The sequence below is a fragment of the Lissotriton vulgaris genome, chromosome 6 (assembly GCF_964263255.1).
Source record: "Lissotriton vulgaris chromosome 6, aLisVul1.2, whole genome shotgun sequence".
Classification (NCBI taxonomy): Eukaryota; Metazoa; Chordata; class Amphibia; order Caudata; family Salamandridae; genus Lissotriton; species Lissotriton vulgaris.
Window position 1 is genome coordinate 1,490,189,777 of NC_141694.1, and position 25,659 is coordinate 1,490,215,435.

The window sequence follows — 25,659 nt, forward strand, 5'->3', positions numbered from 1 at the left end:
GTTCTTTTGAACCGAACTCAGACTCAACACTTGACCATAGCAAGACTGACAGGATACGAATTGACATTGTTTCAGCCACACATAGAAATCAGACGTTGCAATACATTAAACCCTGCCACATTGTTACCCTCGAGCACAGTTGACCCGACACCACATGACTGTGTAGAAGTCATCAATACTGTAACAAAGCCCAGACAAGACTTGACAGACATTGCATTGCCCGATCCAGACCTGACACTTTACGTGGATGGTTCATGTATGAGAACAAGCACAGGAGAGTTAGTGGCCGCCTATGCAGTGACCACTGAAACTGAAGTTATAGAAACACATCGTATTGACACGTTGTCTGCCCAAGCAGCAGAGCTCATCGCTCTGACTCAAGCCTGTATCCGAGCCAAGAACCTGAAAGTAAACATATATACAGATTCACAGTATGCATTCGGAGTTGTTCACGACTTCGGTATCCTCTGGCAAGAAAGAGGTTTTTTACCTTCTCATGGCGCCAAGATACAGCATGGTCCCCTTATTCAAGCTCTGTTAGAAGCGATACACTTATCTGCATCCATTGCTATCATGAAGTGCAAGGCACATACGAAAGTCACTGATACTATTTCCCAGGGTAACGACTTGGCAGATCGAACAGCTAAACTCACAGCTCAGACTCACACAGACATGCCGACAGACCCGACGGAGACTGAAGTACCAACACAGACACATTGTATGACAGTGAAGGATCCCATTCTAGAAGTACTCGACATACAGACACATGCCACTCCAGATGAAATTAAGAAATGGACTGAACAAGGAGGGATCCAAACAGAACAGGGATGGATGACGAAGGGAAGAGCCACATGGTTCCTCCCCGACTCTATGGTTCAAGTTATCATTAATACAGCACATAGTCCTGCACACTTAGGAGAAAAAGCCATGTTAGACAGCATTCAGAATCTATGGTTCAACAAGCATTTACGAGCAGCAGCAAAACAGAAAGTGCGTACCTGCATGATCTGTTGTCAGTTCAATCCAGGCAAAGGTATTCCCGTGGAACAAGGTGGTTTCCATCCTCCTGATCATCCTTTTGAAGTCCTCCAGATGGATTATATCCAGATGGACCGATGTAGAGGATTCAAATATGTCCTTGTAGTTGTATGTGCCCTTTCCAGATGGACAGAAGCATATCCAGTCCCAGATTACACTGCCGCGACCACTGCCAAGCAGCTGGTTCGTGAATTTTTCCCACGATACGGCTTGCCCCGTGTCATGTACTCAGATAATGGACAGCCATTCTCGTCCGAGCTTATGAAACAGGTATCACTACTGGTAGGTTACCAGTGGAAATTTCACTGTGTACGACATCCCGAAGCAGCAGGTTTGGTTGAAAGACACAACCAGACTCTGAAAACACGATTAGCTAAAGTCTGTGCAGAAAAAGGTGTAGATTGGATCGTAGCACTGCCAGTTGCCCTCTTCTATATGCGCATGGTAGCTCATTCCACAACCGGACTATCTCCCTATGAGGTAGTTTTCGGGCGGCCTCCCAATATGTGGGGTACGCCTATGCCTCGTAAGATTACTGATGTTGAAAGTAATATGCTGACAGATTACCTAGCTTCCTTGATGTCTGCACTACAATCTTGTCGTTCACAGGTTGCGGCTGCCTTCCCGGACAACACCCAAGTGAAACCGCATGAAGTCGTCCCTGGAGAGCTTGTTTATGTCAGAAATTTCGACAGATCAAGTCCGCTGGAACCCAGATGGAAGCAGCCTAAACTGGTGTTGATGACAACCAGGACCGCGGTAAAGCTGGAAGGACGCAAGGGGTGGTTACACTCCAGCCATATAAAAAAATTTCACGGACTATGTCCAGAGACTTTGATTAAGGACTGCCCCCTTTCGGACACTGACTCTAAACTTCCCCTGTTAGAAAAAACTCCCCAACAGGAGTATCGTGCCAAGTTGAGGTCTAGTAAGTCAGACAGCGTTTAATTGTTTAAGTCCCCCTCGGGTGAAGCGGTTAGACAGGTTTCTGACATGAATAAGATAGAACCAAGTAGTCAGAGAGATAGGCAAATCAAAAAGGGAGAACAATATCGTAAGAACTTGCATAGCCGATGCATTATAACATTAATCTTCATGTTTATTCTGAGCATTTCGATCATATGTGTAAGCTTCTTGTTACATGATTTCTTTCCTCCTTTCAATTCACATGTACACACTTTTTCTAATGACTCTGTAGAGCACACTTTCAGCGACCTGCCCCCTCATGAGTTGTCTTATCGATTAGCAATGCGCAACAATACATTCATTCGTATGTTACACCATACACACCAGACCAGCAATGCCACGAATTGCTGGGTATGTGGCCGACTCCCCCCTTATCAGAAATACAAGGGAGCTCTGCCCCTCTTTCCCTACCCGTTTACACATAATGGTTCATGTGGAGCATGGTTTGCTTTAATGTCTTCCTTAGATAGTAAGTCCAAAGTTTCCCAAGGCAATTGGATATGGGGGAACCTGAATACAGTCATGAATAAAGCATGTTTCCCAGATGCAGACGGTCTCCCACAAAGGATAGGGACTGATCTAGAAAATGAAGTGTATGCATTAGGTAACTTTTCCCTCAATCTCATGATCCTGAAGGTCCAGTCCGAGACTAATTCGGACTTGCCGTTTATAACAGTTTTACCAGTGAAAGGCGAATTATGTGTTAGGAAGAATGGTTCAGTACATCTAGGACACAGTGATTGTAATACTGTGGTCGAATTCAGCGATAAAGGAAAGTCTACTTTCAAAGCCTCACGCCATTCTTATTTTATTTGTGGTGAGACAGCTTATGTACATCTGCCCCCTGATTGGGATGGGACGTGTTATATTGCGTTCCTGTTACCACCTGTTTTTCTAGCCCCGCCTGATTATCATCGAAATTCACGGCTTGTGAATGTTAGACACAGAAGAGACCTTCCTCCTGTTATTGATTATTCCGAATCAGCATGGGATCAGTATAAGGATTATGTTAAAGGATACTTCTGGTTCATAGGTTCTGTCCAGAACAGTAAAATAATACGCAGGTTAACGAGAACCCTTGAAGTGGTAGTGAACGAAACTACTTTTGCTTTAGGTAACCTGACTGAAGAACAATCCGCTATGAGAATTGTTGTTCTTCAAAATCGCCTTGTCCTTGACGTCATCCTGGCCGATAGGGGCGGGGCTTGTAGAGTGATCGGATCCAGTTGTTGTGTTTTCATTCCTAATAACGCGCCATCCGTGTATAAGGCCATAACAAGGCTACACGAAATTGCTCACCTGATTCACCAGAATCCAGGCACCTGGACTTGGTCCGGTTGGCTCTGGAGTGTGATGTCCGCCTGGGGATGGAAAGTGCTATCATTCCTAGGAATAATACTGCTTATTCTATTCAGTTGTTGTCTCTGTCTGCAATGTGGGCCAGCGATTTGCGGCTTGTGCGCCACAGCTTGTATTCCCCGTCCAAGTTCACGTTCCCGTTCCCGAATGAAGAAAGAAGAGCAAATGATGTTATATGAACAGATAGATGGTCTCATGAATATAGACATATCCTAAAGGGTGTAGTAGGGGCCAAGGAGGGAATGAGGTAATAGAAATTTTCCGGTAGCTCAAGTGTCCCCAACTCGCACCCCATCCAAACACACGTGTTCCCTGTATGCCATGTAATTCCTTTTCCGTGCATGCTAGAAAGTCGCATATGCATTTGCGTCCAACATTAACATGTCAGTTGTACAGTTCCCCAAGAAAATCACGTTAATTAGGCATCTAGGCCTATGGTGCCAACGTCTTTACATGGTACACTTTTGAGTAAAGCACACGTTTTCTCCATGTTTCCTGGCCCAGTCGAGCCAGGCCCTTAACGAGACTCCGAGTTCTTTTCTGCCTTTGAAGCTGCAGTTTAGGTATGCATCCCTGACCTCTACCTTACATCCTGCACAAACCAGCGGTGCCCGGCCCGGCCTGCTTGCCTGCCAAAACGTTATTTTGCCTACAGTTATCTGTTCAGCCTCCTCGAAAACACATTCCAGTCTAGTGAAATAGGTAAACATATTCCCGGCTGCAGAGCAAAGGGCCCTGCCTTACTGTCTCCATGCAAGTAATTTACTGCTCCCGTTACCATGGTAGGCCCATGGCCCCCGCACTCTACATGAAGATTCATATGCACGCACTAGCATTCAGTGATGAGCGGCCTCTGCCCGAGAAACCTTTTACTTCAGACACTACATCCTCCAAACATGAGATACCAGATATGCTATAGGTGCAGGTCGTTCTGACACCCCAGACATTAGTCTCCTCTACTCGTGCAAAAGTCAAAGCCCCCAGCTCTCCCCAGTTACACGTCATGCTCAGTTGCGCGCGCATCTAGGCTAAAGATTTCTGCTGATCCTGCAAACTTTCTCTAAAGCATCCTCCCACTTGTGACGTTTCATGTGACGTTTCTCTGACATGTCCAGTGCACGCCCATGTGTACGCCTTCTTACACGCCTCCTGTTACGCACATGTGTTCTTATCTCTCTCTTTTCACCTGTTACGCCTACTGTATTCGATTCAATTGTACAGTTTTACTATATATAATGTGAAATGTTAATAAAATATTAAATATCCCTTCCTGAACCTTAGTGGTGATGGAACTCGATGTCCATACCTCGAGGTATTTCATTAAAGCCCGTATGACTCAGATTCCACGGACTCTGCCTCTCATTTGATTGAGCTATCCTTTTACTTTTTAATTGTATGGAAAAATGATACGGTCATTTTATTTACCACACTGGAAGGCATACCATAGGCTGAACAGTGGTATGCTGTCGAACTTCTTCTTGAATTGTAATCTCTTCAAGATCTTCACAGTCTGAACTCTCATGAACCTTGATGTTAAGATGAGAGGGACTGGATGCTATGGGAAACATATTCTCTACGTCAGGATCTTCTGCTTCTAGAAACTGCGTTGGCAGCAGTTGCTGGACCTTGCTAGGCGAGGTAATCTCTGGTGTCACCATGCATGATGACATTTTAAAATGGGTATAGGAATACTTCACTGATGGAGAGCCCTTCGATTGTAGATTCGTTGACATGGTGTCCGACTGTGGAGCGTCTACGATTTTTGACATTTTATCATGCATTTTCATCGTCGACTGCATCGACGTCGATGATGTCCTCGTCGATGACGACGACAATGTCCTCGTCGACGGCGGCGTCGACACTGTAGAAGTCGACGACAATGGCTTCGTCGACGGTGTCGTCGTCGACGGGCTCGTCGACGATGGTGTCGACGTCGACGGTGTCCTCATCGACGGTCTCGACGTCGACGGGTTTGTAGACGAAGGTGTCGACGTCGACGGTGTCCTCGTCGACGGTGTCTTCGTTGACGATGAAGTCTTCATCGACGATGAACTCGACGTCGACGATGGGATTTTCGTCGACGCTGGAAGCTTTGCCTTCGTCGACGATGAAGCAGACGTCGACGGGAGCGTCGTCGACGGTTTTGTGAGAGGAATAACAGAAGGTATTGACCTACCCATCGTCGACGATGTTGTAGCAGTTGACGCCATGGAGAAAGTAGACGCCGTGGATGTCGAAATGGATACTGTCGACATCGTCACAGGCAGGCCAGAAGATACCACAGCAGGCTTCTTGAAGGCTGTCATCTGAAGAGAAGGCTTGACCTTAGGATGACCCTCCATGGACTTTGGCTTCTTGTGAGGAGGCACAGCAGACTGACCTGGGGATGTCTGTCGAGGCCTTTTAGGAGAGGAGTGGAAGCTTCTGAAGGAACACTCGCTCTCACCTGAGGAGACTTGGTCTTTGTCCTTCAGTCTCTGGAGCCACAGAAGCAGTCGCCCTTCCCTGTCTTTCAATGTCTTGACCGGGAGAGTGCGACAAATCTTACATTCCTTGGCAGAATGCTGAGGATAGAGGCAGTACAAGGAGTCTTCATGCTTGTCCTCTATATGTAACCTCATTTTACTACATGAGGCACATGGTCTAAAAAGTCCTCTTTTAGGAGTAGTAGACATATTAAATATCAATACTCCTTTTCTAACTAAACCTGAAGAGTTAGTAGGCAAAAATCCAAAGATATAGGAAAAAACCTGAGCAGAGCTGAGTGGAGACTCCTTTGCACGACGTGCGGTAGAAAATCTGAGGGACTAGGGCTCCTTCCAGGAAGGTGAGAAGGGTGATGGTAGCTGATTGGCTCCTGGCCAAAGTTTGGTCCTTTTTACATAAGGACCTAGATAGGCTACTAATGTGAGGCCTCTGGCCTAGTACTAAGTATATGTCTATGTGACATTACTATTGTTATTTACCGGGGACTCCTACCCCGACGACGGGGAATGATTCAGGCATGTGAATCTATGAAAGATACCCATAATACTGGATAATTGGAATCATTCTTCATGTTCTAGCAAGAATGTTGTGCATGTGACCTGTAATGCAGGTCTTCATCTACTGGAATACACTCGAAAGGAGATGGTACAGAGTTCTTTAGAGTGCTCAAGTGCCAACTATTTCCCACCAATCTTAAGCGGCTCTTGCTTCTGTAGTATTTTTTTCAAATCTTTTTCCCTACTACTGCTAGAGGTATCATAAAATGAGTTGGTAGTGCAATTTATGGGGAACACAGCTGCATGGATCCAGCAGTGCTTGCCATCTCATGTAATGCTCTTTTGATGCTACAAAATTAATATGTGTCCAAAATACTAAAGTTTCAGGGTTATAGCTTGCTATAATGTTCCAAACTCTAGTGCCCCCTCTCAGCTGCAGTTGAAGTACGTATGGTGTGGGGTGGTATCAATGTCGTTAAATGTACCTCTGTCGCCAGGATATGTAGTTGAGGAACAGGGACTGTGAGGCCGCCCTTGTAGTATGGCACATGTCAGTGCTAACTGAACAGTGGACAGTTGATTCAAACTTGTCCACCCACACAATCCAACGTCAGCAATAAGCAATGTCTTAAATAAATACTTTAGGCATTATTAGCATTTTGATCAGCACATTGCACCCTGCCACTGACAGCAGTAACCTAATCTATCGACTTTATTAGTCACATCCGACATCCTCAACCCCTTGGTATCCATGAGTAGGACGGTCCTATCTCTGTTTATTTTCATGTCCAAGAATTTAACAGAACCTGTGTTACTTCATAGGATGTAATGCATTTCAAACTGTGTATGTGGTATTTGAGAGTGTGCATACCTCTGATCTACTCCAGAGTTTCCATCATCCCAGCAGATAAACAAACCGCAAAAAGGTATTGAGAACTAATGTCAGGTAAACAATCTGTATGGAATATGCTACTTACCAGTATGCATCTGTTCTTGGCATAGAGGGCTGCAGAGTGGTACATTATGAATAGATCGCCATCTGGTGTTGGGCTCAGATCATTGCACTTTGTTTTTCTCTTGGAGAGTCTTTTGTAGCTTGGTGACTCCTCCTTTGGTTGGTAGTGCGCATGGGCATCGCTCCATCCTTAGATTGTTTTGCCATAGTAGGGTTAGATGGAGTAGTATGATAGAATACAGATAGGAATGCCCACGTAAGTGTATCTAAATAAGATATTGTTGGAACAGACACAGGTTTCCGGGGAGGCTGGGAGGGCATGTACCACTCTGCAGCCCTCTATGCTATGTTGTGTTGTGTGCACATCTACACAATAGTGCTTTGTGAAGGTGTGCGGTGTAACCCAGGTAGCTGCTTTGCATATGTCATCTAGTGGAATGGGTCCCAAAAATGCCATAGATGCTCCTAGTTTACGTGTAGAGTGAGCTCTAGGAGGAACAGTTAATGTCCTCTTTGCTTTTAAGTAGCATATTTGAATACATTTTACAATCCATCTGGCAATGCCCGCCTTAGAGATGGGATTGCCCTTATGTGTAGGAGAAAACGCAACAAATAGCTGTTTTGTCTTTCTGAAAGTTTGTGTTCTTTCTATATAATACAATATTGCCCTTCTGACATCCAATGTATGTAGGGCCCTTTCCGCTACCGTCTGTGGTTTTGGAAAGAAGACCGGTAGTTCCACTGACTGATTGATGTGGAATGCAGAAATTACTTTTGGTAAGAATTTTGGGTTTGTTCTAAGAACCACTTTGTTTTGGTGTAACTGCATGAATGGTTCTTGAATCGTAAAAGCTTGTAACACACTTACTCTTCTGAGTGACGTGATAGCTATGAGGAAGGCCACCTTCCATGTGAGGAATTGTATTTCACACCTATGGATAGGTTCAAATGGTGGTCCCAATAGTCTGGTAAGTACTATGTTGAGATTCCAGACTGGGGAAGGTGGTCGTCTTGGTGGAATGACTCTTTTGAGTCCCTCCATGAAGGCTTTAATTGCTGGTACTTTAAACAGGGAAAGATGTTGCCTGTTTTGTAGGTACGCCGCTATAGCTGCGAGATGAACCCTGATAGAGGTATATGCTAAGTTACATTGCTGCAAGTGTAGTAAATAGCAAATGATCTGTTTAGTGGATGCGTCCAGAGGGTTGATGTGATTACTGTTACAGTGTACAGCAAACCTCTTCCATTTTGCTGCATAGCATGCTCTGGTGGTAGGACGCCTTGCTTGTTTAATGATTTCCATACATTCTGGTGGTAAATCTAAATATCCAAACTCTATGACCTCAGGAGCCAGATCGCTAGGTTCAATTGTTTGGGATCTGGGTGCATTATTTCTCCATGGTTCTGTGTAAGGTGCATGGGTAATAATCTTAGCTTTTGATGTGGCACCTGTGAGAGTTGTAGTAGCGTGGTGAACCACGGCTGTCTTGCCCACGTGGGTGCCACTAGTATCATTGTCATTGAGTGCTGCTGCAAATTCCGAACCACTAACGGGATTAGTGGGAGAGGGGGAAAAGCGTAAGCAAATCTGTTGGACCAATTTATCCATAGTGCATTGCCCTGGGACCGGTGGTGTGGGTACCTGGATGCGAAGTTTTGGCATTTTGCGTTCTGATGATTGGTAAACAGATCTATCTCTGGTTGCCCCCATCTTTGGAAGAATGGCTGCAGTATTTGGTCGTGCAGCTCCCATTCGTGTACTTGTTCTGACTCTCTGCTTAGGATGTCTGCTATCTGATTTTGAACTCCTGGTAGGTGTTCTGCTAACAGATAGATCTTTTGAGGAATGGCCCATCTCCAAATGTCCTGTGCTAGTTTGGATAGTTGGAGAGAATGTGTCCCCCCCCTGTTTTTGAATATAATACATTGCAGTCATGTTGTCTGTTCTGATCAGGACTGCCTTGTTGGTTATTTGCATTTGGAAAGCTTTTAGTGCTAGAAATACTGCTAATAGTTCCAAGTAGTTGATGTGCAGTTTCTTTTGCTGCACACTCCACTTCCCCTGCACTGTGTATTTGTCCATATGCGCTCCCCATCCAGAGAGCGATGCGTCCACTGTCAGTATCACTTGTGGAATCGGTTCTAGGAACGACCATCCCTTGGAAATGTTTGTTATGTTCCACCACTTCAGAGAGCGATGCGTACGGTCGTCTACCAACACCAGATCTGTAATCTGACCTTGAGCCTGATTCCACTGTGTCGCTAGACACTCCTGTAGTGGACGCATTTGTAGTCTGGCATGTGGTATTAGCAGTATGCAGGAGGACATCATGCCTAACAGCTGCATAAACACTCGTGCTGGTAGTGAGTGTTGTGGTTGAAATCTTTGTATTAACCTGACCATTGTCTGTATCCTGATTGGATTGGGGTATGCTATGGCTCTTTCTGTGTCTATAGTAGCCCCCAGGTATTGTTGAATTTTGTTTGGTTGCAGGTGTGATTTTTTGTAGTTCACCGTAAACCCTAGGTGGTGCAGCAATTGAATGGTCCTCTGTGTGGTGTGACGACATTCTTCTTGTGACTTGGCCTTTATTAACCAATCGTCCAAGTAGGGGAAGACATGTATTTGTTGTCTTCTTAGGTGTGCTGCCACCACAGCTAGGCATTTTGTGAACACTCTTGGTGCCGTTGTGACCCCGAACGGAAGGACTTTGAATTGATAATGTTGTCCTTCCACTACAAACCTTAGGTATTTCCTGTGGGCTTTGTGAATTGGGATATGAAAGTAAGCGTCTTTTAGATCCAGTGTAGAAAGAAAGTCCCCTTTCTTCAGTAAAGGAAGTACCTGTTGGAGCGTGACCATGTGGAAATGTTCCGAATTTATGTATGCATTGAGAGGTCTGAGGTCTAAGATTGGTCTTAGAGACCCATCTTTTCTTGGCATAGAGGGCTGCAGAGTGGTACATTATGAATAGATCGCCATCTGGTGTTGGGCTCAGATGATTGCACTTTGTTTTTCTCTTGGAGAGTCTTTGTAGCTTGGGGACTCCTCCTTTGGTTGGTAGTGCGCATGGGCATCGCTCCATCCTTAGATTGTTTTGCCATAGTAGGGTTAGATGGAGTAGTATGATAGAATACAGATAGGAATGCCCACGTAAGTGTATCTAAAAAAGATATTGTTGGAACAGACACAGGTTTCCGGGGAGGCTGGGAGGGCATGTACCACTCTGCAGCCCTCTATGCCAAGAACAGATGCATACTGGTAAGTAGCATATTCCGTTCGAGGCATATGGGCTGCAGATGGTACATTATGAATAGACTATACAGCAGTTCTCTCCCTAGCGGTGGTCGCCCGTGTCTGTTGCAACTGTCTGAAATAAAGTCTTTAATACAGCTTGTCCCACTCTAGCTTGTTGTGTTGTGTGCACATCTACACAATAGTGCTTTGTAAGGTGTGCGGTGTAACCCAGGTAGCTGCTTTGCATATGTCATCTAGTGGAATGTTTCCCAAAAATGCCATAGATGCTCCTAGTTTACGTGTAGAGTGAGCTCTAGGAGGAACAGTTAATGTCCTCTTTGCTTTTAAGTAGCATATTTGAATACATTTTACAATCCATCTGGCAATGCCCGCCTTAGAGATGGGATTGCCCTTATGTGTAGGAGAAAACGCAACAAATAGCTGTTTTGTCTTTCTGAAAGTTTGTGTTCTTTCTATATAATACAATATTGCCCTTCTGACATCCAATGTATGTAGGGCCCTTTCCGCTACCGTCTGTGGTTTTGGAAAGAAGACCGGTAGTTCCACTGACTGATTGATGTGGAATGCAGAAATTACTTTTGGTAAGAATTTTGGGTTTGTTCTAAGAACCACTTTGTTTTGGTGTAACTGCATGAATGGTTCTTGAATCGTAAAAGCTTGTAACACACTTACTCTTCTGAGTGACGTGATAGCTATGAGGAAGGCCACCTTCCATGTGAGGAATTGTATTTCACAACTATGGATAGGTTCAAATGGTGGTCCCATTAGTCTGGTAAGTACTATGTTGAGATTCCAGACTGGGGAAGGTGGTCGTCTTGGTGGAATGACTCTTTTGAGTCCCTCCATGAAGGCTTTGATTGCTGGTACTTTAAACAGGGAAAGATGTTGCCTGTTTTGTAGGTACGCCGCTATAGCTGCGAGATGAACCCTGATAGAGGTATATGCTAAGTTACATTGCTGCAAGTGTAGTAAATAGCAAATGATCTGTTTAGTGGATGCGTCCAGAGGGTTGATGTGATTACTGTTACAGTGTACAGCAAACCTCTTCCATTTTGCTGCATAGCATGTTCTGGTGGTAGGACGCCTTGCTTGTTTAATGATTTCCATACATTCTGGTGGTAAATCTAAATATCCAAACTCTATGACCTCAGGAGCCAGATCGCTAGGTTCAATTGTTTGGGATCTGGGTGCATTATTTCTCCATGGTTCTGTGTAAGGTGCATGGGTAATAATCTTAGCTTTTGATGTGGCACCTGTGAGAGTTGTAGTAGCGTGGTGAACCACGGCTGTCTTGCCCACGTGGGTGCCACTTGTATCATTGAGTGCTGCTGCAAATTCCGAACCACTAACGGGATTAGTGGGAGAGGGGGAAAAGCGTAAGCAAATCTGTTGGACCAATTTATCCATAGTGCATTGCCCTGGGACCGGTGGTGTGGGTACCTGGTTGCGAAGTTTTGGCATTTTGCGTTCTGATGATTGGTAAACAGATCTATCTCTGGTTGCCCCCATCTTTGGAAGAATGGCTGCAGTATTTGGTCGTGCAGCTCCCATTCGTGTACTTGTTCTGACTCTCTGCTTAGGATGTCTGCTATCTGATTTTGAACTCCTGGTAGGTGTTCTGCTAACAGATAGATCTTTTGAGGAATGGCCCATCTCCAAATGTCCTGTGCTAGTTTGGATAGTTGGAGAGAATGTGTCCCCCCCCTGTTTTTGAATATAATACATTGCAGTCATGTTGTCTGTTCTGATCAGGACTGCCTTGTTGGTTATTTGCATTTGGAAAGCTTTTAGTGCTAGAAATACTGCTAATAGTTCCAAGTAGTTGATGTGCAGTTTCTTTTGCTGCACACTCCACTTCCCCTGCACTGTGTATTTGTCCATATGCGCTCCCCATCCAGAGAGCGATGCGTCCACTGTCAGTATCACTTGTGGAATCGGTTCTATGAACGACCGTCCCTTGGAAATGTTTGTTATGTTCCACCACTTCAGAGAGCGATGCGTACGGTCGTCTACCAACACCAGATCTGTAATCTGACCTTGAGCCTGATTCCACTGTGTCGCTAGACACTCCTGTAGTGGACGCATTTGTAGTCTGGCATGTGGTATTAGCAGTATGCAGGAGGACATCATGCCTAACAGCTGCATAAACACTCGTGCTGGTAGTGAGTGTTGTGGTTGAAATCTTTGTATTAACCTGACCATTGTCTGTATCCTGATTGGATTGGGGTATGCTATGGCTCTTTCTGTGTCTATAGTAGCCCCCAGGTATTGTTGAATTTTGTTTGGTTGCAGGTGTGATTTTTTGTAGTTCACCGTAAACCCTAGGTGGTGCAGCAATTGAATGGTCCTCTGTGTGGTGTGAAGACATTCTTCTTGTGACTTGGCCTTTATTAACCAATCGTCCAAGTAGGGTAAGACATGTATTTGTTGTCTTCTTAGGTGTGCTGCCACCACAGCTAGGCATTTTGTGAACACTCTTGGTGCCGTTGTGACCCCGAACGGAAGGACTTTGAATTGATAATGTTGTCCTTCCACTACAAACCTTAGGTATTTCCTGTGGGCTTTGTGAATTGGGATATGAAAGTAAGCGTCTTTTAGATCCAGTGTAGAAAGAAAGTCCCCTTTCTTCAGTAAAGGAAGTACCTGTTGGAGCGTGACCATGTGGAAATGTTCCGAATTTATGTATGCATTGAGAGGTCTGAGGTCTAAGATTGGTCTTAGAGACCCATCTTTTTTGGGGATTAGGAAGTATAGAGAGTATACTCCTGTCCCTTGTTGATGTTTTGGAACCTTCTCTATGGCATGCTTTTGTAGCAGTGATAGTACTTCTTCTTTTAACAATGTCAGATGATCTTGACTCATTGGACGCTGTTTGGGGGGGATGTTTGGTGGGGTAGCTGTGAGTTCTAGGCAAATAACCATGTTGGATAATTTGTCTCACCCACTTGTCTGATGTAATGTTTTCCCAGACAGGTAGGAACTGTGATAGACGTCCCCCGACCGGTGTTATGTGGTCTGGGGGAAGTTGTATTAAGTCACTGTTTTGGGGTTGGGGAGTTGCGGTTGTTATTATTTCTGCGGCCTCTACCCTTGTTGTTACCTCTGTAACTACCTCTTGAATTACCTTTGGGTAACGTAGGTGTGAAAGAGGTGGATTGCTGATTTGTTCCTGTATTTTTTGAGCCTCCTCTATAGGTGGATCTACGAAAGGAACCCCTTTGTGTTGGCTGTTGTAATGCTCCCATTGACTTAGCCGTTTCTGTACCTTTCTTCATCTTTTCTAAGGTCTCATCTGTGCTTGAGCCAAAAAGTGTTTTCTGATTAAAGGGTTGGTTCAATAAGGATGTTTGTACTTCTTGTTTGAACCCTGAGACTCTAAGCCATGCATGTCTCCTTAACATGACACTGGTGTTGATGGATCTTGCTGCAGTGTCTGCCGCGACTAGGGCGCACTTAATGGAAGTGTTAGTTATTTTCTTTCCTTCCTGTATTAGCTGATCTGCTCTCTTCTGATGTTCTTTGGGGAGATGTGTGATGAGTTTTTCTAATTCATCATAATGTGCCCTGTCATAACGTGCAAGTAGCGCTTGTGTATTGGCTATACGCCAGCTATTTGCCGCTTGTGATGCTACTCTTGCCTGATGAATCTATTAATTTTGACTCTTTATCAGGTGGAGGGACCTCTCCTGTAGATAATGAGTTCGCTCTCTTGCGAGCGTTTGAAATTACAAGCGAGTCCAGAGTTACCTGCCCTTTGATAAATATTGGATCCTTTGGAGCCGCCTTATATTCTTTATCAATTCTTGGGTTTACCACCCTAGCCCTCACTGGGTCTTTGAATATTTCTGCTGTGTGACTGAGAAGACCCTTCAGCATAGTTAGAGTACCTGATGTTCTTTGTGCAGTAGGTAGTGTCTCTAATAGGAACTTCTCTACCTGAGGTTCTGTATGTAGATCTACCTTATGATATTTTGCTGTCCTATTAATGAGCAGTACAAACCCTGTGTTATCATCAGGTGGTGAAGGCTTTGAGGGATATAACTCTGGGTCGTTGTCATCATCTGACCCTGCGTCATAATTTTCCCATGGGTCATCCTCATCTGGGATAGTGTCATCATCCCCTTGAGGTTCTCCCTCCCCTGTATCACTGTCTACATCTGACTGAGGTGTAGATGGTCTTGGTGTAGAAGGTGTAGGAATATTTGGCATAGTTTGAGGAATAGGAGAAGAGGGTGTGACTTTAGGTCGAGGAGAAGTAGGAGGAGTTGTATTTGTCCCCAGTGTTATCTTTTTTGAAGGAAGAGGTTTGTCTTCTAGCTGTTCATTCTTCCTCTTCTTCGTCACTACTTTGCCAGTTTGTGGATCGATAAACAAAATCTTTTGTTTGGGATCTGTTTGCTGCTCCTGTGTCGGTACCGAAGCCTTCGGTTCCGAAAGGTGCCTTTGTTTTCGATTGTCTATGTTCGGTGTTTTCGTCGCCGAGCGTTTGCCTGATTCCAATTTTTTCGGTGTCGAGTGAGTCTTCGACGTCGAATCATGTTTCTGTTTCGACATGGAATGTTTCGATGCCGAGCTTTCCCTTGCATGGAGCTTCGGCGTCGAAGTCGATGTTGACCGCTTCTCGGATCCGACATGGTGGGAGACCGAGAGTTTCGGTTTCAGTTTCGGTTTCGTTGCCGGGCCCGAAGGCGGGGCGTTGGAAACTTTTTTCTGCGGTTTGACCGGGCTCGAAGGCGGGGTCGTTACCACACGGGGTTGGTTTTTTGGTAAGGGGACGTCGTCACTCACGGTTTGTTGCACGTCGAGTTCTTCGACATCTGACTCGTCCCCTTCCGACCCCGACTGATCTTCATGATCCTCTTCTTCATTGAGGTGCTGGTCTTTGAACAGCTCCGGGATCGCCTCCGACTGCATTCTGGAAACCTCGTGTCTTCGAGCTCGACGATTTCTAATCGTCGACTTGGAGGAGAATGCTGCGCAGGCTTCGCAGTCCCTGGATTCGTGTTCAGGTGATAGGAAGAGGTTGCACACCTCGTGTAGGTCCTTGTGTGGGAACTTAGCACCACACGTTGGACATTTCTTGAATGGAGTCCTTTCCATGGACTCCGGGCTTGACTACGTCGAGAAAGGCCTCCTATTCGTCGACGTAGATCAAAGTTTTTCTTCGATGTTGGAGTCGAAACGCGTCGGAATGGAAATGAAATCGCGTTCGATAACAATACCGTCGAATTGGAAAGGGAATACGCGCCGATAAGTCACTTCTTTCCGAAGTCGATCTGGAGCGTCTCAATCCTCATCCGAACCCGATGGCGGAAAAAAACAATCTAAGGATGGAGCCGATGCCCATGCGCACTACCAACTAAAGGAGGAGTCACCAAGCTACAAAAGACTCTCCAAGAGAAAAACAAAGTGCAATCATCCGAGCCCAACACCAGATGGCGATCTATTCATAATGTACCATCTGCAGCCCATATGCCTCGAACTCATGGTTATTAATAAGCATCATGTATAAAACAACAATCTGTACAGATCACTTCCTCAGTGTGCATACAATATCAGACAATAAGGGCAAGAGGGGACTTCTCTGTCCCATTCCTCTGTTAATCTCAAAGGGTGTAGGTAAGTATCCACTAATGCTCAGACATACTACTGGGCCAGTATAAAGCAGATCTCTGCACTTGGCCATATAGGAGCCCAATCCCAGCCTTCACATCATAGTCCTCATAAAAGGCCACTCTACTGAATTAAAGGCCTTCTCAGATTTTAGTAGGACAGAAACCACCAGTAATTCTGGATTTACTTAATTAAGTATTTCACAACCTGGACACAGAATATTAGATGTGTCTCTTTCCACAATGAATCTTGCTTGATATGGCAAAACCGAGCACTTCATGTAATAATAATCTTTATTTGGATATAAAATATCCTTAAAAGAGCACCTCAAACGATTCCACAATACACATTATTCATAAAGAAAATCAATTAAACAACAGTGATTACATGAAAATCATCCAAAACGCAGTATGCGGCTTCTATTACATTTGGGTAATTTAAAAAAGAAAAGACACATGGTGTACAGGACAACAGGGTCAACATAGTATTAAAACAGCAGAAAATTGTGGTACTGACAAGTAGCAATGTTGCGCTTGTAAAAACAGTCTGATGTTCAACAATAACTGCAGGTTATAATAAGGTGCAATCTGATAAAAAACAGCAGCAGACGGATCAATAGCAGCGGGTTATAATAAAATGCGATCAGATAAAAAACGATTTTAGGAGCATAGAAATGAAGTGCAGTTTAATATGAACTATTACTTAAAAGGGGAAGGCATTGGCAGGCCCTTCCTGTCACTACGTAAAATTGCGGTATGCATGACATATGTAGGTTGTAAGGCCGATATTTAAAGCTGTGTTTTCAGGGTTCAAAGCTGCAATGATTGCCTATCTGCAGCCAAATACCCAGCCTATTCTACTCAGTTTTCAATTTACGTCTGCGCAGTGACATAAGGGCGGGGCTAAGACAAACCACGTGCTTCATGGTTTCAGCCGACTTGCCGCACCCTCTGCACAGTAAGACTTCTGACGTGCGACGCCAAGAGGGCAAATGTTTTAGAAATTGCCAGTCACCCAATCTGATAGCCATAAAGCGGAGTTTAGGTACAGGGAGTAATTGCAGGACAGGTAGGTGGCAGGAGATAGAATTCATAACTGCCCATGCGTGTCTGCGTTTAGCAAAGTGGGCTTTATCCTTGATAAGGGAGCACATTCTGACATTTCTTAATGCTATATTTAAATGCAGTAATGCTAGGGTTGAGGGCCCATAAGTCACCCGCTGACATTTCGCGGATGGAGTCCTTAAAAAGGCGGCCGTACGAGCCACCTGGATTTTTCTGGGAGATATCTAACCAAACTAGTGACTCTAATGAGCCTATGTCTGCTTGTCTAAGTTTGTGGCAAAAATGTAAGTATGTGCCAATATTAGAAACTTCATAATTTAATAAGCCTAGTTCTAATCTGATCTGGGCAGCAGAGGCAGTTTTAGGCAAGTGAAGAACTTTTTTATAGATTTTGGTCACATGTTGGTTTAGGTTGGTATTTAGTTTACCCCAAAAAATCTCGATGCCGTACGACAGTCGGCCCAATTTTAGCTCTCATAACTTCCAATATTGGAGATAGACTTGGGCCAGACAGATTTTTTGAAAGCTTAGAAAGGGTCACCTGTAGGGTCAAGGCTTTTACTGAAATATCATTGCGCTGTTTGGCAAAGTTGCCCCTAGAGTCAAGGTTGACTCCTAGGTATTTGTATGTGCTTCCTGTTGCAAGGCTCATATTGCTGTAAGACCAACCACCACCGACGTTACGTTTTCTTCCGAAGGTAACTCTTCATGTGTTTATTAGGGACAATTTTTCAATACGATTGGACCTATTCTCAGCTTTCCCTGGTTTCAAGAACACCATGATTAACCACTCTTAATTTAGAGGAAGAGAATAATTTTCAAGGGCCTCTTTAACCCCTCCCATGCTGGTGACGAACCCCAGCCGTCACGCCCCGCGGTGGGCGTGTGCTGATGACTGCTGGGGTTTGTCACGGCCCCGCCCTGTTCTTTTGTTTACCGCACAGCAATAAAATCGCGGCCGCAGCAAAGGGGTTTAAACAGAGGCAGGAGCTATGGGGCGAACAAATCTCAAAACTCTTTCTAGAATGGAGTCCATCACCCTGGTAACACTAGCCAGTGACATAAAAGAGACCACCTGTGCGCATTGTCTAGAAATGCCATTGGAAGTTCATTTAAGTGGTTGACTTTTCCTCCATCTGCCATGTCTTTGATGTCATATAAAGCAAACACAAGTAGATGATGGACGAAGCGCTGAAACTTTGGTGTAGAACAACATTTGGTGATGAACAGGGGTGCCACACTAAATGGGGTGGAGTTGTGGGGGCATTGCCCAACCACTAATCTGATTAAGGGGGCATTGCCCAACCACTAATCTGATTAAGGTGGAGAACAACTTAATGCGTCAGCTCATAGGCCTACCCCGTAGCACCCCGCCTTATACCCCTTCGCATGGACCTGGGTATGAGGCTCCTTGATGAAGAAATCGCCCTGAGACCTTTACCTTTCTGGCGGAGGATGTGGGTGACCCCAGAGCTGTCCTTCTAAAGGGGCGAGCTAATTGAGCTCTTATCCATCTGCATCATCAAGAAAATTCCATGGCTGTGTCACATAAGGGATCTTGCCTATAAGCAAGGCAAGCCGGACCTCTGGAGAACACCTGAGACATCATGTGCCACGATCTCTATGCTGGATCTAGTCAACTGCTGTTGTCTAGCCAATCTAACGTCTATTCAAGAAAGTGACTCATGTGGTCGTTTAACAGCAGAATTTCTGCTAGTAAAAGGTGTATACAGCAAGGAAAATGTTCTGGATTTTATTCAACCCCCTTTGGCCAGGAAATTGTATGTGCAATTCCGACTAGGGACTCTTCCATTATTAGTGCATACTAGTAAATGGAGGAGAGATCAAACGGGTGAATGTCCTGCATGTAAATATAAGGAGGAGTCTGAACTATAGGTCCTGCTCCTCTGTCCTGTTTATCCGCTGCCGCGCAAGAATTGGTTAATTCAACTATGCAAGAATTTGGGCTTTGTGCGCAGCATAGAGGCTTACAGGGTTTTAAAGTAGGACACTCACCCACCAATTGTCTTTGCTGTATCATAATTCTTAAACTGTATGTGGCATATTCGACGGGCCAATTTAAAGTAGATCCGGGCTCAGGGCTTTGCATCGTAGTCCTATATTTTTATTCTTGTAAAATGTTTAGATTGCACTTCATCTTAGGATGGTTGCTTTTATTCTGTTTTTACCAGGTGTATGATAGTATTATGTATAATTTCACATCCCTACTGTACTCTTATGAATTGTGTTTTTTCCTTCTCATTCGTAGGATGATCACTGTACAAGAAGATATTTGCCAGTTATTCCAATTTTTCATTATAAGTGTCTATTACTTGTTTTATTGTCTGTACTTTTATGGCCCTAGTGGCCGAAATAAAGTTCATAAATGGAAATAGAAAAACCTATCAATCTTACAAACAAATTATTAAAAGCGGGCAAAAAAAGACCTTTGCAAAGCTCAAACACTCTACTCCTAATTTCACCCAAATCCAAGAAAGAAAAATCACAAACACCTTCGTTCTCTGGGAATGCACCTAGAATTTGGAATGCCCTGCCACAGGATCTTTGTACCACTCAACCTTTCCTACACTTCAGGAAAAAACTCAAACTACTTCTGCTCAACAAATACCTAAACCCTACCTCCTAAAACAATCAATGTCCTCGGATACACATCTCCCCTAACCCCCAATGAGGTTGAACTTCGCTACCTCCGGACATGTGCATGTACTCCTCTTAACCCTCTATCAACCAACCTTCGATACCTCTAAATTCTTTCACTCATGCCCTACACAATCTATTGTATTTTTGTAGCCTGTATTTTATCCCCTTCCCAGTAAATGTTGCTGCGCAAACTGTAAAGTGCTCCGTTACCTTCGGGTCACGTTTGCACTATGTAAAACCCAAAAAATAAAAACATAAAATAAACCTCCTATTCTACAATAACCGGACAAATTCACAATTTGAGGACATATTATTAAGAGCATATCAAAGTATTGCTTTTTAAACTATGTGAACTCTAAAAAGATACAGAAAGAACCAAAATTATTTAAATAAATATTCTAACTCTCTCATCTATTTTACTTAGTAGGGTGTAATTCCGTTTCATTCTTTACTGAAGGCCTACAAAGTATTTATTACATATCTGACGGCAAATTACAGTTAGAGCCGTAGATCATACCATAAATCTTGTAGGCATTTGTCTTTCGCTTTTAGTTAATATTATCTGGGCCAGCCAGGAACTTCACCCGAAAAATTAGATCAATCAACAACATGTCGATTCATTACAATAATATAAAGGTAACAGACACAATTTGATGTCAAATATAACTTACTTCTGTGAGGTCATTTCTGTAATGCAGTATGGAAGAACAATCGACTAAAGGCACCAGTGTGGAAAATGTTGCAATGAACTGGAATGTGATCTGTTTGGGAATTTAAAAACAGTTTCAAAAACCAAAATTTTATTGCTTTCTTTTTACATAATTAACAATTTAGCAGCGTAGCATATACAATTGCATACACCTTTAATCATTTCACAGACATCATTTAAAATGTCAAAAATGACCACAAAGATCAACTCTGCTTCGGTCCTGAGTTTTGCCAAAACCTGTTTTGCTTATTTTTAACTATGCTGCAGAAAATATTTACTTAAATCCAGTAAACTTCAACAGACAAAAACATCTTGGGCTACAACTTGCATTTGAAAGAGGAAGCATCACTCAATGTGTTATAGAAAGAATTCAGATTTCAAAAAAGTTATTGCCTTTGATATATTGGAATGAGCATGAAGTTTATGTGAGCAGGAATTTTATAATACCTGGTAACAATAAAAAATACAAGGTTCACTCAAATTGGCAATAGTGCCTTTTGAAATCACAATGTATTAAATGTACATAACAGTAAAAGGACTACTTGTAGATGATACAGAAAAGGGAGCATGAACGGTGCATGTTATACTTTCCAGCTAATCCCAAGGGCATGCAATCACAAAATGAGGGACAGTTTCCACTTTGCCTGCATATGGCCTGGGGGAATACAGGGAGGAAACAACTACTGTAAGCTCCCTTGTCGTCCCTTGCATTGTGACATTTTTTTATGGCATTCCGGTCCCTTAATGGCCTGAGCGGTCACCAAGGAATTCTACGTTAGCAAATTCTGCTCTCTCTCGCATGCCTTCATCACTTCACTCATGGCCAATCAGTATAATTTGCAGACGTGATACTGCTAAATCCAATGGAAACATGACTGGGCACGCAATCACAACAGCCTTTCCCATACACTACTCTATTTGTTTTTTTAAGGTGACAGACTGAATTATAAGCAATCCTCTTCTGAGGCCATCTCCAAAATATGCTGAATTTTAGATTGCCTATCATCTTAAATCACTGCTTTGCTAACTGTGAGGACACATCCCCTGGATAGGACGCTTCACTTTCCTAAAAAGTAAGTTGACAAAAGTCAAGTAATCCTTCGAAAATGGGGTGTGGCCAAGCAACATGGCCGACAGGATGTGAGCCCCGGATCTCCCGCCCAACTCGCCATTAATCTTGCTAAATCCTGATTAAAATGGCCAGAAATGCACAACTCAAGCATCGCCAGTTAAAGTGAGTGGTATTTCACACCTGCCCCGGTTGAAGCCGCTGAGGGCTGTTTGAGTACTGAGCAGGGACTGGAGGCCTGCGGCAGACTAAGGCGTCCGCAGAGACCCCTGCCCACTGACCTGATCGGGATGACTGAGGTTGGCCGTGAAGGCCCAACCAAAACACCCTGGGAACCGGAACTGCCGCCGTACCAGGTTAGAACAGTGATCGAGCGGCCGTCTGGAAAATAACCTGAATCCTCGTCGTGGGCACCAGAATGACGGATGGCATTGGGCGGCTCTCAAGTCAACGAAGGGCGGGACAGCCAGTGCAGAGTTGGACGGAGCTGACTGCGGCGCAAGGAGTGCACTTAGAGTCACTCGGAGGACTGAGCCCACAAGCACCAGAGGCTAGCTAGCAGGAACACGCTGCAGAGCCCCAGGGGCAGCAGACTGTTACCGGGAAGACAGCAAGTGCACCAGAGGTGACCGGTACCTTCCTGCTAGCAGCCCACCCCCCCATAGACCTGGAAAATCTTAACCCAACACAAATACATGCCAAGAGGAAGCACAGCTGGATCCTGCTGGGGGCCCGCTCTGATCTGGGTTCAGTCAGTGAAGGCTATGGAGTGGAACCCCCTGAGGCAGTGGCGGAATTTCAACCTAGGCACCCTGCAGGGGAAAGACAAGACAGCATTAGTGGCCAGCTCCAATACGATAACCCAATACTCCACCCATTGGCACCCCACCCCCAATGTTGTACAAGCACGACAAGGAATTTTGCACTAGTTCCAGTTTTTAGGTACGTGTTTAGAACGTCCGTAATCCCAGAGTCCCGGAAAGGTTCAATTATTACTCCAATCTACAAACAAGGCGAAAGGAGTGCCCAAAATAATTACTGATTGATCGCCCTTAGCGACACTGAGGCTAAATATTATGCGGTGACAATCCTAGACAAATTAGTCTCATGGGCCTCCGAACATCGTATCATTCCAACAACTCAAACAGGGTTTTGCCAAGGGCAAGGCACCATAACCAATATTATGGCATTAACCTTGCTGATGGATGCTGGGAAGAAGGGAAAATATCCCCTATTTTTATATTTTATAGACTACACTGCAGCTTTCAACCGTGTAGACCGCATCGAGCTCTGGCAAAAACTGGAAGGATGGAGGATACCTAAACCTCTTTTAGACCAACTTAGGCACCAGCACACAGATACTTGGATTAGGATAAAGCTAGGTGATGTGACACATCTATCAAAAAGAATTCCCACCTCAAAGGGGCTAAACAAGGGTGTGTCCTAGCCCCGTTGCTTTTTAACCTTTTTCTAGCGGATCACATCCAATGCTCCCAAGCTGGGAAAAATCTAGGAAAAACGACATTGTCAAGCCTGCTTTAAACAGATGATCTAGTGCTGATAAGCCGGACCCCTATTGGACTCCAGCACCTCCTGGATGCAACCTACAGCTTTTCGCAACTGAAGCCTTAAAAATAAACTTAAAAATAAACTTAAATAAAACAAAAATGATGGCAGTAAATTACCACAAGAAACTTTTCATAAATTGGTATTTGGATGGGCAGTGTTTAGACTAGTTAATAGGTTATAAGTATCTTGGAATAGTTTTGGATCACATTAACCGCAGTTGGAGTCCTTGCGGAGAAAGGGAGTCATGACTTATCTAGCAATAAAGCCTTTGAAGAAGAAGCTGCCAGATTTAACATTCGACCCTCTGCTACAGGTCCTGCGAGCAAAACTGCAGCCAACTATAACCTATGGGAGTGAACCTTTGAAAGGGAAAGACGCTGCAGTCCTGGACATAATAATAGCAAACTCCTATTGAGTGATATTCTATCTCCCCAGATATGTTTCGCCGGCCCAAATATGGCTGGAATTCAGGCTACAAAAATAGTCGGTGGAAATAAGGGGAGCTTTTATAAAATGTTGGCATAAAATCAGAGGAGTCGAGGAAGGATCCTTGAATTCTCACCTCTGGACTGAGCTGTTTTGCCTTGGTAAATCATCAGCCAGAGAATATCTTCTGGAATCCATCGAGCTTATGGGTCCGACCAGAAAACTCAAATGGCACACTCCTCATTTAAAAAAATAGTGACAAAGGCTAAACAAGCGAATGGCTGGGTAGTGCTCAATAACTATGAAGTCCTCAAACCCCAGCACTACTTCAAAACTGGAATAAAAACGTCCACCAAGGAAAACCTTTTAAAGCTCCGTTTAGAAGTTGCCCCGATGAACCCGTTTGTGACTATTGTTCTTGAACTCGGCTTTCCAAATGTGCCCCTTTCTTATCCGTGCTCAGATCAAGGGAGGGTGTCGTGGGGCTGGGGCTTGCATTCACACTGTGTTAAGTTGACATGAGCTTATTAGAAGTTTAAGCGCCATTTTTCCTTTCTGCTGTCTTTTGCACACAGCACACATCATAATAAATGTTTAAAGTCTAGCAGAGTGTTTTGCTTCACACAAGAATAATATGTTTTTCTATATTAGCAGCCTTGCTTGGTAAGCTTTGTCTGAACAGTGAGTGCCGAGGCATTTAAGGTTATTTCAACACAGTGGCTGTTGTTCGGACTAATCAGCGCACGTTCTAGACATAACATATATGCAGCTGTGGCCACCTCTGATGTTGGCGCGTTTAATAATGCACTGCGTAGGCATGATCACACACACTTGGAGAATATTCGCATGCTGAGAGCTGGTGCAGAATCTGATGTGATCCATTTCTGCTAGTATCAGAGGTATGGGGCCGCCCTTGTAATCCCAAGGGACCTTCTGTAGATATAAATTAACCTACTAGCAAGGGAGGGTGAAATCTAGGTATATTTTAAACCCGTTTCCATTTAGCATTATAACATGCTTTCTACCTTTGTATTTTATGGAATAGTACCTATGCTGACAATCTTGTTGCTTATAAAATGTCTGCCTGTATTAGATAAGATACTGTGCATGAGTACACAGCATTTGAAATAAATATTTCAAACTTGCACGTGTCTTCATTTACTCCCTGTTTTGGGCTGGTATGATAGTATAACGAAAGAGTGTTCATGTGTTCCCCATTGCCTGAGGTCATCTAAGTTCCATGTTCTGGGTTGTCTAATCATTGGTGTTATGGAAGAGCCAATGAGACACTGATGCTAGTCTGGTAGGGGATGTTGGGTACTAAGGTGAGTTTTGGCACACCCTAATTCACTGAGGTTTCAAGTCTTTATGCACAGTTCTGTGTAGGAGCAGAATCCCTGCTACACCACCTTGGGAAAGGAGAGGAGGCAAGTAGCTCTGCCGCCTGTGTGGACACGGCACTGAGGACCATATCCATGTAATCTGCAACAATTTAAGGGACATAAGGATAACCTTATTAAGACCAATATTCAGGCAGTATTGGATCAGGACCTGCAGGTAGGCAGTAAAGCTGTGCTTCAATCCAGCTGTGGTGCAGCTAAACTGCCGGCTAACAAAATGTTTTGCTATAGTTGCAAAGAGACTCAAAAACTCATCACCACTGGTCATAAATCAAACCAACACAGAGGTATTGGGTTGTACCTGAGTCTGTCCTGTAAAACCTTTGAAGAGCACCTTACGGCTGCACTATCACTTTTAACAGGCATCATTGGCTGTTTGTCCCTCCAAGTTAGAAAAAGCACCCTGTTGCAGTCCAGGTACTTCATACCAAGGCACCGAGCATTGGAACAAGCACTCCGGAGGGACAATGACAGGTCGGCAGCCACTCCGCACCAAACTTTCAGCTGTTTAAGTTATCCAGAGTTTTGAAGACTGTAATACTCATGATGTACCTTTTTAAGAGGATTTCTTAATTGCCTAATTTACA

At 44.2% G+C, this 25,659-nt stretch overlaps 2 protein-coding genes across 3 annotated transcripts in view; both read right to left on the reverse strand.

Moving 5' to 3' along the window:
- Window positions 1-5,286, reverse strand: part of LOC147709044 (uncharacterized) — a 29,940-nt gene extending 24,654 nt beyond the window's left edge. Inside the window, exon 1 of the mRNA XM_086925155.1 lies at window positions 4,792-5,286. Coding sequence (XP_086781281.1) covers window positions 4,792-4,885 — 94 coding nt within the window. The 5' untranslated portion in view covers window positions 4,886-5,286. The remainder of the gene's footprint in view (window positions 1-4,791) is intronic.
- The window catches only part of PSME4 (proteasome activator subunit 4), a 2,155,241-nt gene that overhangs the window by 1,701,636 nt on the left and 427,946 nt on the right, over window positions 1-25,659 (reverse strand). For both annotated transcript variants that reach the window (XM_086927646.1, XM_086927645.1), the window contains one exon: window positions 20,571-20,660. In XM_086927646.1, coding sequence (XP_086783772.1) covers window positions 20,571-20,660 — 90 coding nt within the window. The remainder of the gene's footprint in view (window positions 1-20,570; window positions 20,661-25,659) is intronic.